The sequence below is a fragment of the Populus trichocarpa genome, chromosome 6, assembly GCF_000002775.5.
Source record: "Populus trichocarpa isolate Nisqually-1 chromosome 6, P.trichocarpa_v4.1, whole genome shotgun sequence".
NCBI lineage: Eukaryota > Viridiplantae > Streptophyta > Magnoliopsida > Malpighiales > Salicaceae > Populus > Populus trichocarpa.
Window position 1 is genome coordinate 4,774,002 of NC_037290.2, and position 14,255 is coordinate 4,788,256.

The 14,255-nt window shown below is 31.9% G+C and overlaps 1 protein-coding gene across 3 annotated transcripts; it reads left to right on the forward strand.

The window, feature by feature from the left end:
• The first annotated feature begins 7,506 nt into the window (after positions 1–7,506).
• Positions 7,507–11,891, forward strand: LOC7485464 (serine/threonine-protein kinase PBL34). Of its 3 annotated transcripts, XR_002982295.2 has the most exons (8): positions 7,507–7,926; positions 8,247–8,291; positions 8,486–8,799; positions 8,910–9,045; positions 9,716–9,849; positions 9,931–10,054; positions 10,453–10,958; positions 11,447–11,891. XR_002982295.2 is itself a non-coding variant. In XM_024602915.2 (7 exons), the coding sequence occupies exons 1-7, from the start codon at positions 7,806–7,808 to the stop codon at positions 10,905–10,907; spliced, it is 1,329 nt and encodes a 442-aa protein (XP_024458683.1). In that variant the 5' UTR covers positions 7,510–7,805; the 3' UTR covers positions 10,908–11,251. The 3 variants fall into 3 exon arrangements, 2 of the variants coding, with proteins under 2 accessions (XP_024458683.1, XP_006381117.1); XM_024602915.2 differs by lacking the exon at positions 11,447–11,891 and having other exon boundaries at positions 7,510–7,926; positions 10,453–11,251; XM_006381055.3 differs by lacking the exons at positions 8,247–8,291; positions 11,447–11,891 and having other exon boundaries at positions 7,524–7,926; positions 10,453–11,251.
• The last annotated feature ends 2,364 nt before the right edge of the window (positions 11,892–14,255 follow it).

Genomic DNA, 14,255 nt, shown 5'->3' on the forward strand with positions numbered 1-14,255 from the left:
ACTATGATATATAATATTCAATGATATGATCCAATCTTTGACCAACCAAAAAGTTAAGGAATTTTGTTTGCCTTGGTAGTATCCATTTTATGATGATCACATGTTATAACTCACACCTAGGCCACCAACTGTGTTGCTACTTGCTACTACTAGAAAGAGATAAGGATCACCGAAAGTAGCAGATATTTGAATTACATTTTAAAAAAATGAATTAAGGATAGGAGGACATGTATAACTTCAACGAAAACACCCATTTCCCCTGCATTAAACCGATAATACACTCTTCTTAGCCAGTTCAAAACTGATTTTCTTGGCTTCCAAAGTTGAGTGCAAGAACCAGTCAACAAGCATCTTCATATATAACAATCACTCGGTTTGGTTCCCTTTCTAGCCATATATCCATATTCCACCAATGAATCCTCATAAGATAAAATGGTTTCAAGCACCATGCATGATGATGATACCTAGCAAAGAAACATGTTGCGCAAGTGGTTTTCAGACTTGTGTATATCAAGAAGAAATAAAAACTCCCATGCCAAACCATCAATGCTAGTTCAAAATACAGTGCACTCCTCTTTACATGGAGCTCGTTTGAGATGGGGTATCGACGCCTCGATCGGTGGCTTAATGGGTGGGGGTTTTGATCTTGTTCGGGCCCTAGCTAGATGACGCTCAAAACATGAAATGGTCCATCTCAAAAAAGGATGCATGGTGAATTGTTTTGCAGCGCAACATCTCCCTCTGAAAATATATGTGCATCTGGACCTTTCTCCTGCGCCAATCATATGGTTTGTAACTTTATACCTTGAAGAATAGGGTATCTTGTTTGCCCATATGATCATCTTGAGTGGGCTACACAAGGAAGTGTGTTCTTAGAGCCTCTCTCTATCTCTTATATGTGCCTCAAATTAATGCATGTGGCGGGGTCCTGAGCGGGTCCGCACACGTAGTGGGGGCAATGGGTATCTCTTCTTTCCAAAGTTGCAAGCACAGTGTCGAAAAAAGAATAGGATCTCATCACAGAGATTGCTTTTCTTCATCCTAAGCATCATAGAATACCATTTTGTTAATGGTTGTTGCTGAAATGACCTCTCAACAAGCCACCTCCTCCCTTCCTCCCCGTTCCCCCCTCTCCTTTTAGAACACTACCCTCAACAGAAACCCATCTATGACAAGCCTCCCGTCGTCCTCAGTTCCCATCAACACAGGAATAAATATCTACAGTTCCATGGCCTAGAGAGAGAGTGTCTGTTTGTGATGGGATTGCACTCAAATATGCTCTTTGACTGTCTCTCCTCGGCTTTGACCAGACAATAATTCAAGGAAGAATTTTTTAATTAATGAAACTCTCTGGGAAAACATCTTTAAGCTCATGTTTTATTAAACACACTCAGTTTGTTATACAAAAGAAGTATATTGTACTCGAGAGCTAAGGAATTAATGTTGTGGTGACCCCAGGCCGTATGCTTAGGTTTTACATTAATGCCGCCCACGCATTAATTATATTGGACAAAACAATTTATACCGTTTTATGTTAAGATTTTATTACAAAAGACTTAATTTTAATTCCGAGGTATGAAAACTAATTCAAGAGTATATTATGTTTTTGTGTGGTAACCTTCTTTTTAAAATGTTTTTAAAATTATTTTTATATTATAACTTTTCATCTTAAAAAATACCAATTATATTTTTTTTTCTGGTTTTGATGTGTTAATTTAAATTATTCTTTTTAAAAAATATTATTTAAATATATTTTTAATTGAAAAATAGTCTAACATAAAATAAAATAAAAACACAATTCCTTTTTTGTCACTCTTCTTCCCAGTCAGGTCCTCATTTCAGCATGGACTTTATTCGATGCTTATTCCCTAGTTATTTATAATTTCTTTTGTGATTCAAAGTGTAAAACATCAGCTCTTCAGACAGAAGTGTAGTTTTTTAGCTGCCAGTTTTGAGTCCACTGGGAACATGATCATTGGTTTACTCTCTCCCCCTCTCTCTCACTCCGGTCATTAGCTTACTGGTCAAATTACAATTCCAGTCACATCCATACGATACATCAGATACCAGATTGTAGGCCGAGATTAGATTTTTTTTTAATATAAAAAAATATTTAAACTTTGTTAATATTTTTATAATAGTTAAAAAATTTAAACCATGCAATAAATAATTCAGTTCATTTGAGATATTTAAAGATAACTTAAATAATTAAAAAAAACATAATTTGATTAAAAAAATAAAATAATATAATTTCTTAAAAATATCAAGATAATAAAATATTGTATTAACTTGAGTCAACTCGGGTTAATCTGTCGAATTCATGACATGGCTTATTGGACCATAATAACCCCATATAATACAAATCAAAACAAATTAGAAGCCTAATTATTAATCAACTCAATATTTGAAAAAAAAATTAAAAAATGACATGAGTCAACCCGAGTTAACTTGTTAAATTCATAACCTGAGTCATGAGACCATAATAATCTCATTAAAAGTAAATCAAAATAAATTATGAAACTCAACTCCCAATCAATTCAATGTTAAATGATGAAATTGAAAAACAAATCAATGAAAAAAAACACAAAAAAATAACCTAAGTTGATCCTGGTTAACCCGCCAAACCAATGATATGGGTCATGAGACCGATATATCTTCATAAAAAACAAGTAAAAAAAATAAAATGGGTAAACTCGGGTTACAAACCCACGACTCGGGGTCATGAGATTGAGATAACTTCATATAAAATAAATTAAAACAGATTGTAAAATACAATTCTCAATCAATCTACTCCTGGATAATGAAAATGAAAAAAAATTCAATTTAAAAAAAGAACAATATAAAATAAGTTGAATCAACTTAGGTTAACTCGCAAAACTTGTGATCCAGATCGTGAGATCATGATAACCTGATAAAAAGTAAATAAAAAGAAATCACAATGCTTAATTTCTAATCAACCTAATGCTAAGTGGTGAAATTTAGAAAAATAAAAATTAAGAAGGAAAAAAGAAATCTGAATCAACTAGGGTAACTTGCAACATGGATCATAAGAACATGATGAACATATAGAAAATAAACCATAACAAATTATAAAACTCAATTTCTAATATACAAAATGTTGAAGGATAAAATAAAATAATATATATGTGTGTATAAATAATGTTTTGTAGGGTGGTGAAAAACAACACCACTTTTAGGTTTTTTTTGTTAGTAATAATAATAATAGTATATAAAAAATACTTTCACATAATATTAACCACTAACACGAGACAAAAGATAAAATTAGATTTTTTCGGGTTAATTAGATGCTGCAAATACATGTTAAAATCACATTATTATATAATTATACAATACAACTAATAGAAAATTCCTAATGAATAATACCTTTTTTTTATTCTAGTCAATAAACTTTCTTTTTTAAATTTAATCTTTACGTGATATTGCATGTGTTGATATTTTCTTCTCTCTACATATTTTCAAGAATTAAAGGTGTTTGATTAAATTGTAGAATTAAATCAAACCCAATTAATAAAATATAATTTAATTTTGTAATATAAAAAAATTACAAGAAAAATGATCAAGTAAAAAACAACCGGTCTTTTATCAGACATGTAAGAAAATAAATTACTTTCACCTAGCAATTTACTGTTTTTTCATTTTTAATTCTTTTAGTTTTAAGATTTTATGTTTTGATTCTAAACTTAATTTTATTTACATTTCAATTCTTGAGTTTAATAGATAAGAAAGAAAGTTATTAAAAATTAAAAAAGAAAGAAAGTGATTAGTTGACCATATTTTTTAAATAAAAAAAATTAATTTTTGTGTATATATGTTTCCCTTGACAAGAGGAGTCTCATTAAGATATTTTTAAACTTTCATCCTACTTGAAAAGATCGATCAGGCTATGAATTTTTTTTATGGTTTAATTTTGGGATTTTTCACCAATTAAATATGTTTTGAGGTTAGAAATTGGTTTGTTAAGGTATTTAGGGTTCTTCTTAAATGTTTTTAGATGAGAAAAAGATTGAAAAATAGATTTTAAAATCTAAAAACTTCAACCCTGATTTTCTAACCACTTTCAATGCCCAAAATCTTTACCAGGAGACAACACGTTGGTTGCTTTGTTTTATTTTCATGTCCGCCCTATTAAACAAGAGGAAGAAGACCAGGTGCACGACCTCGTCTTATATGCCCCCTCACCCTTGAGATTTTTTGTATTGGTATAGGTGCGCTGCCAGGTAGGCCCATCCACTTATCTCTTTTTATATAGTTCTATTTTTTTTTGAATTATTTTTTGAATTTTTAATTAAAATTCATTATAAATAAATCAATTATATTATATTTAAAATATTATTCCATTAAATAACATTTAATTTTGCCTTTATTCTAAAAAAAGATTATGATTGTTTTTACAATATTAATAATCATTTCATTAATTATTATATATAAAAAATATTTTTTTTCATGAATATTTAATGAGAAATAAAATTTATTTTTTTATTATAAATATTTTACATAATTTTCTCAGATTACTATGCATGGAAATGGTATATGCTCTAAAAGGAAAATTCATTGATTAACAAATACAAACCAGTTATTATAGTCTTATAAAGACAATGAATGATAATTTCCCCTCCCTGCTTTCTAGTAATTCTACTGATATATAAGATAAAAAAACTATATGAGTGGACAAAATTTATTTTTTATTGAATGTTGGTGCACCCGCTAGATTGAAATGATTATTGGCAAACCTCATCCTTGAACCAATGAGATAGTATCAATTTTACATACAAACTATTTTTTCTATTAAATCTATTCTAATTAAATACTTTTGGTACAATTATTTAATGAAAAACGTTAAGTTTCTTATAAAATGATAAATTTTTCTATAAAAATAGCACAATTTAAAAAAAATAGATTAAAAGCTTTAAAAATCGATGAAAGTTTTTAGCCGAGAAGCTTTAAAAATATGATTGTAGAATTGATACAAATTATTAATTTTTAATTTGGAGAATTATTTTTATCAAATTCCATCTACTCTGATATCTGTACTTTCATTATGATGTATTATATTTATCCTTTTGCTTATAAAATAAGAGTTAAAAATCAAGGGTCTGTTTAGGTAAGACACATTTGCAGAGTGGTGAATTCCGAAACTCATTTGTGACTGTTTCGGTATTATTATTTTTTAAAATGTTTTTTTTTAATGTATTAAAATATGTTTTTTAATTTTTAAAATATTGATGTGACTGTTTCGATATTATTGTTTTTTAAAATGTTTTTTTAATGTATTAAAATATGTTTTTTAATTTTTAAAATATATTATTGATATCAACGTATTAAAATAATTCAAAAACTTAAAAAAATTAATTTGAAACTAAAAAGATTTTAAAATTTTTTAGAAACACGATAAGACTTTACTTTTAAACACACCCTTCAATGTAAATGATTAACTAAAAATCTAAACTGTATGGATGTTTCATTGTAACCCAATCCATACTAAAATATGACTTGGGTTACAATAAAATTATCATTTTACCCTTCACTGTTTTATTTATAAGGCTTTGCTTGGGAGGTAAAATGATATTTGCATACAATTAATTTGTCACTTTTTATTTGTTTGGAATCAACAATGTATTTTTATTTTTTATAAGTACAATAAAAGTTAATAAAAGAACCTTTAATGCAAGGGCCATATAGTAATTTTGATTTTTTAATGAACAATTAAATTAACTCATTACCCTTACCATTAAAATTTATTAGAATTGGTTTTAGGGGCTTAATTATAATTTTATAATAGTTTTTATTGTTGTTATTGTTGTTGTTGTTTAGCCCTAAGATCATTTTTATTTTTTACAAATTAATGAACAGCGTGATTACTCCATTACCCTTGTCGTTCAAATTTTTTAGCCCTAGTTTCAAGGGCTTAGTTGTAATTTCATAATGATTTTTTTGTTATTATTGTTTGGCACTAGGGACATTTTTGTTTCTATACAAATAAAAAAAAGAGAAAAAACTATTGTCGCTTACCTCACATGCATTAGTGGCTCCGCCACCATTAGGCGGCTGACCCTAGTGGTTTGAATCGTGATTTAGCTGCATCATTGGATTTGTCTCGACGTTCTATTTCTCTCTGGATGGCGCATGTATGGTGGTTGAATCTGGTTTGACGCCTATTTGCTTTTCCTTTATTCATTTCTTTTCCTTCTTTTTTGTTCTCATATTACATGTTTACCATGCAAAATATTATACCAACCCTTCAATTCCTTTTTTTTTATTCAGTCTTTCTTCTCTTAATTGCAATTGTTTTATTTACATTGATTATTTCTAATTAGATTTTATTTTCTATTTGGTGCTTCGATTTTGTTATTTTTTTATTAAATTCGATTCTTATTCTTTTAATTGCTATTTCTTTTTGTTTTGAATCGTTTTCTTGATCGATTTGTTTTTTTTTTCAATTCCATCTCTAAATATTTATTTTCATTTAGCTTTTATGTCAAATTTGATCATAATTCTTTTAATTGCTATTTTTTAATCATTTTTCTTAATTAGTTTTTTTTTTTCAATTCCATCTCTAAACATTTAATTTCATTTAATTTTGATGTCAAATTTAGTCCTAATTCTTTTAATTGCCATTTGTGTAAGCATTGTTTTTATGATTGATTTTTTTTTTTGCTTTCAATTTCATCATTCAATATTTGTTTGATTAAGAATCTTGCTTCTTGGTTGTTTGGGTTCACCTTTAATGAGATCATCCCGGTCTCATGACTTGGGTCATATATCTAAAAAATTAGCCCAAGTCAACTTTGGTTTTTCTTAAAAGCATTTTTTTTCAAAAAATTTTTGGTTTCCTATATACGGGGTCATCCCAATTTCATGTCCCATATCATATATTTGATTTGTTGACTTGGTTTGACTGTCGGATTCGCTTGAGACTTTTTTTTTTCCTTCATCTTTCCATTATACTGGCAGGTGTCCATTTCTTACATTTTGCTAATGTGTTCGGTCTCGCGTAATTTTTTTATGGTGTGAGTTTATTTAATCAGTTTCATTTGTATTTATCATTTAAGTCATGAGTTTTTTAAGGTGAATTTATCTTTTATTTATTTAAATAAATAAGTTTAGTAAATACAATCGGGTGAATGTCTTATTTTTATAATTTGTTTCTTGGTTATTGTTAGCGATTTTTTTTATTTATATAAATGGTTATCGATTTATTTAGTTAGATAATTGCATAGACTTTTTAATTTATATTTTGAATTTTTCATATAAAAAAAACTTTATAATAACTTGGTCGAAATATATATAAACTACCAGATTATCCACGATTTAAAAAAATTAGAAGCCAAATGTTTGCGAAAATCTTTGATGGGCATAGCCGAAGTTAGCAATACTTTGTTACGCAGGGTGATTTTTGGTAATTTTGCTAAGTTAAATCGAGGGGGAGAGAGAGAGAGAGGGAATTCCCATCCCCCACGCCAAAAGGTGGTGGAAAAAAGTTCTTTTTGTACACACTGCGATGATGGTGATGATGATGCCTGCGATCTTTAACAGCAGCAGCAACACCAACAAGACCAACAAGACCAACACTAACGCAAACAACAACATTAACATTTTTCAATTCCTCTCTCTCTCACACACTCACTTTCTTTTTCTTCTTCATCAGTTCACTCATAACAAAACATAACATAACCCAACCATGACCAATCTCTACTCACCTGTCTATCACATCCCATGCAATCATAGTGACAACCCATGATATAAAATTAGAAAACAAGAACCCAAAAAGAAAACTAAACAAAGTTATGGATAGCAAGTGTGGTTGCTGGGCTGTCTTAAAACGTGGAGTTAGAGGTTCTTGCAAGTCCTCTGCCTCTAGAGATTCTGCTAACGCGATCCCTCGTACTAGTCTTGTTTACGATGCAGGTGCGTCTAATTATATTGTAGTTTTTTTCATCTCTTTTGTGATTTGGAGCTCAAATTGTTAATTCTAGTTGTGTATCAAGGTGTTCCATGCTTATTTGCTTAAGGGCCTCCTCTGTTTTTATTGTATGATATTGATTTACTATGCTATTTAAGTGTTGAAAGTTGGCTTCTTTTTGTTAAAGTTTTGAAATTTGAGCTTAAGACAATCTCATCTGTCTCTCTTGTATCCTGTCGAAGGTGGTAAACTTGACATTAAGAGAACAGATCTCAAGATGGGGTTGTGTTGATTCTTTTACAAAGATCAACTTCTTGATTTGCAGGAACTGGGAAATGCAAGTTCTATTTCAGTTTACAAGGTTATCATGGTAATAGAAAACTTGACCGAAAAATATCATCTTTTTCAAGTCAGAAAACAGAATTGATTGCTGATCCAACTTGCCTACTAGTGCTAAATTTGAGTTTCTCTTTCTTTGCTCAAGATGAACTTTGTGTTTCAATTGGCAATAAAGTATGTAACTTGTGGATGAAAGAGGGGTCTCACTTGATTCTGTCGATGCAGCTACTGAAACAAGATACCTAAATGCAAGCAATCGAGAGTTATGTGCTCATAATGAAGCACAACTATCTTCTGATAATCCTGATCCACAAGATAAGAAATCTCCATGCCAGTTGCTGCAGTTTACCTTTCAAGAACTAAAATCATCAACGGGGAATTTTAGGCCTGATAGCATTCTTGGAGAGGGCGGATTTGGATATGTGTTTAAAGGATGGATAGAGGAAAATGGAACAGCACCAGCAAAACCTGGGTCGGGAATCACAGTCGCGGTGAAGAGCTTAAAGCCAGATGGTCTTCAAGGCCATAGAGAATGGGTGGTTAGTAGAATATCTGCTTTTCTTGGGTTAGTAGATTGATGTCAAAAGTGATGGCTGGATGGAGGATTAGAAGTAAGAGTGTGACATTATGATAATTTACCTTATTGCAGGCTGAAGTTGATTTTCTTGGACAGCTTCACCATCCTAATCTCGTTAAGCTTATTGGTTACTGCATCGAGGATGATCAACGGCTTCTTGTTTATGAATTTATGACGCGAGGGAGTCTTGAAAATCATCTTTTTAGAAGTAAGTTTTAACAATTTTATTGCCTTTTCTTTGTTCTCTTGTTGCTATTGAAGATCCATATTTCTATTTGAGAAGCATCCTACTAAATGACTACTAGATTTACATATTTTTCCATCACTTGATACAAGGAGAACTGTTCTCTTCTTTGAAATTCAATTCTCCTTGTTCTTTCTGCCATTTTTCTCTCCTAATTATTATGGCTAAACTAGCTAATAATGTCGAGATGTGAATAGACTTGTTTCTTAGCCTCGAAAATTTTCCATTTTCTTTTTTTCCCCTTAGGACTGTGTACCTTCTAGGTCTCTTCTACTATTCTTAATGATGAAAGGTTGCTTCTGCATCTTTTTATTTGATTGAGTTTATTGTCGCAGTTTTCATCAGTGTTTTTTTTTTTTTTTTTTTGTCATGGAAATTGGGAAAGATACACAAGAGACAAAGCTGGTCTAAATTTCTCCCCTAGTGAGCTTCATGATTTACTAAATCAACAGGCAAAGAGTGAGCTGAGAATGTGGATTAGCTACTAGCCAGCTATATCAAATTGTTTGAAATTTCTTTGAAATTGAAGTTATCGATGCTCTGAAGATTTTCAATGTGTTTTTTATTTTTTAATCATGCTTGTACATTTTCTAGTTGTATGAAGCAAATTCTGATGCTGATATAACTTTTGAAGGGACAATACCTCTTCCATGGTCCAACAGGATTAAGATTGCACTTGGGGCAGCAAAAGGATTGGCCTTTCTCCATGGTGGCCCTGAACCAGTTATTTACAGAGATTTTAAGACGTCAAACATTTTGCTTGACTCGGTATGTGGTGACTCATATCAATGAATGATAGCGTCAAATCTTTTGCTTGATTGAAGTCTTAACAAGGAAATTCGTTTACAGGAATATAATGCTAAGCTTTCAGATTTTGGTCTAGCAAAAGCTGGGCCTCAAGGGGACAAAACTCATGTTTCTACAAGGGTTGTTGGGACATACGGCTATGCTGCTCCAGAGTATGTGATGACAGGTATGGAAGTTGTAATAGATAGGTAGGAGTAAACTGCTTTGAAATTATCACCTGCTGGTCCTGCATTTCATGAGGAAATATAATCAACTAGAAAAACAAGTTTTACTTTCTATAGAAAAGAGGAATAGCGTCAACTAAAGAGTAAACCTTTTGTCCAAGCATCTACATTTCTATTTTAAACCTGAAGTGAATCATCCAATTGGGGGTTTAAATACAGTACCTGATAGTACATGTTGATCTGACTATAACAAACACTTGCATTGACTTCTACTAGAAACCAACCAAGACTCTCATTTCATCCAGTTTAGCTGCTATGAAATACGTTTCAAGACTGGGATCCAGAGCCTGTCCTTGATGGGGATCTAACAAAATTGCACATTTGGCTCCTCCTTTTACAGGACACCTGACATCTAAGAGTGATGTTTACAGCTTCGGAGTTGTGCTGCTTGAGATTTTGACAGGCAGAAGATCAATGGACAAGAAGCGACCTAGTGGTGAACAGAATCTAGTTGCATGGGCACGACCTTATTTAGCTGACAAGAGAAAGATGTACCAGCTAGTGGATCCCAGGTTGGAGCTGAATTACTCCCTTAAAGCGGTCCAGAAAGTTTCTCAATTGGCTTACAGCTGCCTCAGTAGGGATTCAAAGTCCCGTCCTACAATGGATGAAGTTGTGAAAGTTCTCACTCCATTGCAAGATCTAAACGACCTTGCCATTTTATCTTATCACTCTCGCTTGTCTCAACAAGGGAAGCGCAAGAAGAAAAGTGAAGGAGCGCAGCAGCACGCAAATGTATCTTCCAAAAGCATCAGAGATTCTCCCTTGAATACTGGCAAGCAGCGTTATAGATGAGGGCAATCGATTCAATCTCCTTGATTGATTCAAGTATCAAGAAAAACAAAGGTTGGTATTCTGCCTTCGTATTCGTTGGCTATTCTGAAGGGAATATTTCAAGCTTGTTTTATGACGTTTGGGTGTTCTAAGATTTTCTGGATCCAGAAAAACATCTGAAGAAGAAAGGTAAATCAGCTTCTATGAAAACTTACACTAGAGAGCTAACCATCAATTCAGACCTTGCCTGTGATTTGCTGTTATTGTAATTGAGATATAGCTTGTAATTAGATGAAACCTTCCATTTCTAAGATTGCTACATGTCGCTATCTGAATGTCAATTGCTTTGAGGTTTTGGAGTTGCATTTTGACTTCGTCATGAGCATGTCACTACTGTATCTTTCATTGATACAGAATTCATCTCGCAAAACTAAAATTTCAATCCCAGCCAGGTTTAGACCTTGCATCAGTTGAGAACCGCAAAAGACCTTTGTATTGAATAACATTCTGCACTTACACAATGAAAGTTAAACTGACGTAAACCAAAATTTTTCGTTCAGCTCCTGCTTAGAGTTTACACCAAGCATGGTCCAGATTCAAAAGTTGAGGACTTCGTATCAGTTCTTTATAATGGGTGCACTGTGCAGGCTCTGGCCGCGTTTGACCATAGAAGCTTAGCATCGTAGTCATGTCCAAGACAAGCCACTGATATGTTTCCAGCAAAATCAGCACTTATGCTATCAACAAAGATACGAGGGGTGTGTATATATATATATATATATATATATATATATATATATGAGTTGAGCATAAGAATCTTTGAAATAAGCACTTTAAATATCAGTTGCATGCATCTCATATTCAAACTAGAATCTCATTTTGCTTCAACCTACTCTCCAAGTTATTCACAGTAAAGGTTTCTAATGACAGATGCATCTCATCATGTATGCATTCACATTAGAATCATATTTTGCTTTAATTTATAATGCCAATCATTTCTGAAAAGGGTACAGTAAAAATTATTCTCTTGTTGCGTATGAGAATTGTTAAATGAAGAGTACAGCAGCATCTCCTTTTTAGAATATGCTTGCCATCCGCAACGAACACTATGGCTCTGCCTCCCAAGTTGTCCATCTCTTTTCCTGTATGAGAGCACTAAGGCCCTTTTTAAGGCTCTAACTTTCTTACTAATAGTAATAACCCGCACTGTAAAAGTAATTACTCAAATAGAATGTATTCGACATGTCATTTTGAAGCCAGCTAGGATAAACATCGAGGGACATAAAGGATGCGTTTGATACATTAGACAGTGACATATCCTAAAGCTTGAGCCACTGTAGAAGACATCTTGGAGGTGGTTATGGCTTTGAGATTATGAAAGGAAACCAGTCTATGATTAGAGAGGACATAACAGCAAGCCCTGGTGTTTAGTTTCGACCAAAAAATCTGAAAGTACTTATTCTCTTCGAATAAATTTTTAAGTCTATGGTTGCATTGATCAATCAAATTCCATGCTCAAGCAAACTTCAAAATCAAACATGTTGCCTCATATCAAACTGTAAAATAGGAAGTCTATGAATTCGAGACAAAATAAAGTTTACCACAGCAAGCAGACAGCCGAATGTACAGCAAATTTTAATTTTACTAATCGAACTCATGCAATCTTTTCATTTGCAGATGCATGTTACAAGCTATTTATTTATTTGTCATTTATGCATGACTGTCTATATAGATGTGATTAGTTTGGAGATATATAAATGTATCCAATAATCAACTTGCTAACAATATCTTTCCACTATAGTCCTATATATACATGATTGAAAGGCAATTTTGCACCTGTGTTTTCACCGATTCTTCAAGTGAAAGGCAAAGAAAAGAAACAAGCAAAATACTCGCTGACATTAGATTGAGAGATTCTAAAATACAACACTTGGTTAATTTGATATTGATTTCAAAGAATCGATCTATCTTCATAATTGTCACTCGAATTCATGATAACACCATCAGAAAAGAAGGTGGCATCTTCATCAAATTCATTCGACACTGCTGGAGCCCTGCCATGCGACCCTTCACTTACTTTTTGGAAAATACGTTGTATGTAACATTGCTGAAGGTGGTAATAGTTTGTCGCATGTACTTAACCTGCAGATGGAAATTTAATCTATAATGCCAATTTCTAATGAGGTTACAGTAAAACTTTTCTTGTTGCATATGAGAATTGCGAAATGACTAGCACAGCACATGTTGTAACCTCCTTGTAAAATCATGGCTCAGCTCGATATTCTACTAGCCACCCATTCTCTATGGCCTTAAAGACCATCTGGCTTTAAACTCTTCACAGCAACTGTGATTCCAGACCCAGATTTAATTTGCTAGTGACGTCCCATTCTCCCCTATCCATCCTTTAAACACGTATCCGAGCCCGCCCTCTCTAAGAATATTGCTGTCAGGCCTAAAATTCGCAGTTGCTGATTTTAGTTCTTGAAGGGTAAACTGAAGCAATTGGCATCGAGATTTATTGTTGTTGGTGCATATGACACTACCAAAAAAATCGAAGAATGCCAACGGAATATTCCGTTAATATTTAGAAAAAAATCCACCAGTATTATAACTTATTGACTGCATTGCTGATGGAATACCACCATTGAAAAATTGCTCGTCGACTTTTTTATTCTGTTAACAATTTCTAATATTGAAGGAATCATTAACGAAATATTTTGTTAGTTTTAGAAATTGTGATGGAATTAAAAATTCTAAAAATAGGAATTGTAGACAAAATATTCATTTCGTCACAGATTCTGTGGGTGATTTTTTTCTCTTGAGAAATAGTGTTAAAAAGTCTCGATTAAAAGAGATAAAAATAAAATTACTATCCCACTCACTCATTCAATGTTTGGTCCAATTTTTTTGATAGGATGATTTATTAAATTAAAACACAAGCTACTAGTCATACAATTGGGTAATTTCATTGAAAATTTTCAAGGATGAAGATTTCAATTTCAATAACAACTCCTTAATTTAAGTATGCTTTTCCTTTTTCTTATAAGCATATAAATATATTTAAAAAAATATTAGAAAAAATAAATGATGTAGTAGTCATTAATTAATTAAATTATAAGAAATAAATATAATCTAAGTTACAAATAAATATGTCATGGATCATAGTAGCTCAACCTAAGGAGTTGTTCCAGTGATTAAAGAGGTTTGCTCTTTTTTTTAATTTTTTAGATTTGAATCTTGAAGCTAACATCTATTAAATTCTACTAAATACATAGGATTAATATGGAAAGTGTGACCTTAAACATCATTAAAAAAAAATAAAAACAATTTAATCTTAGTTAACGTTCAAGTTAACACACACACATTGAT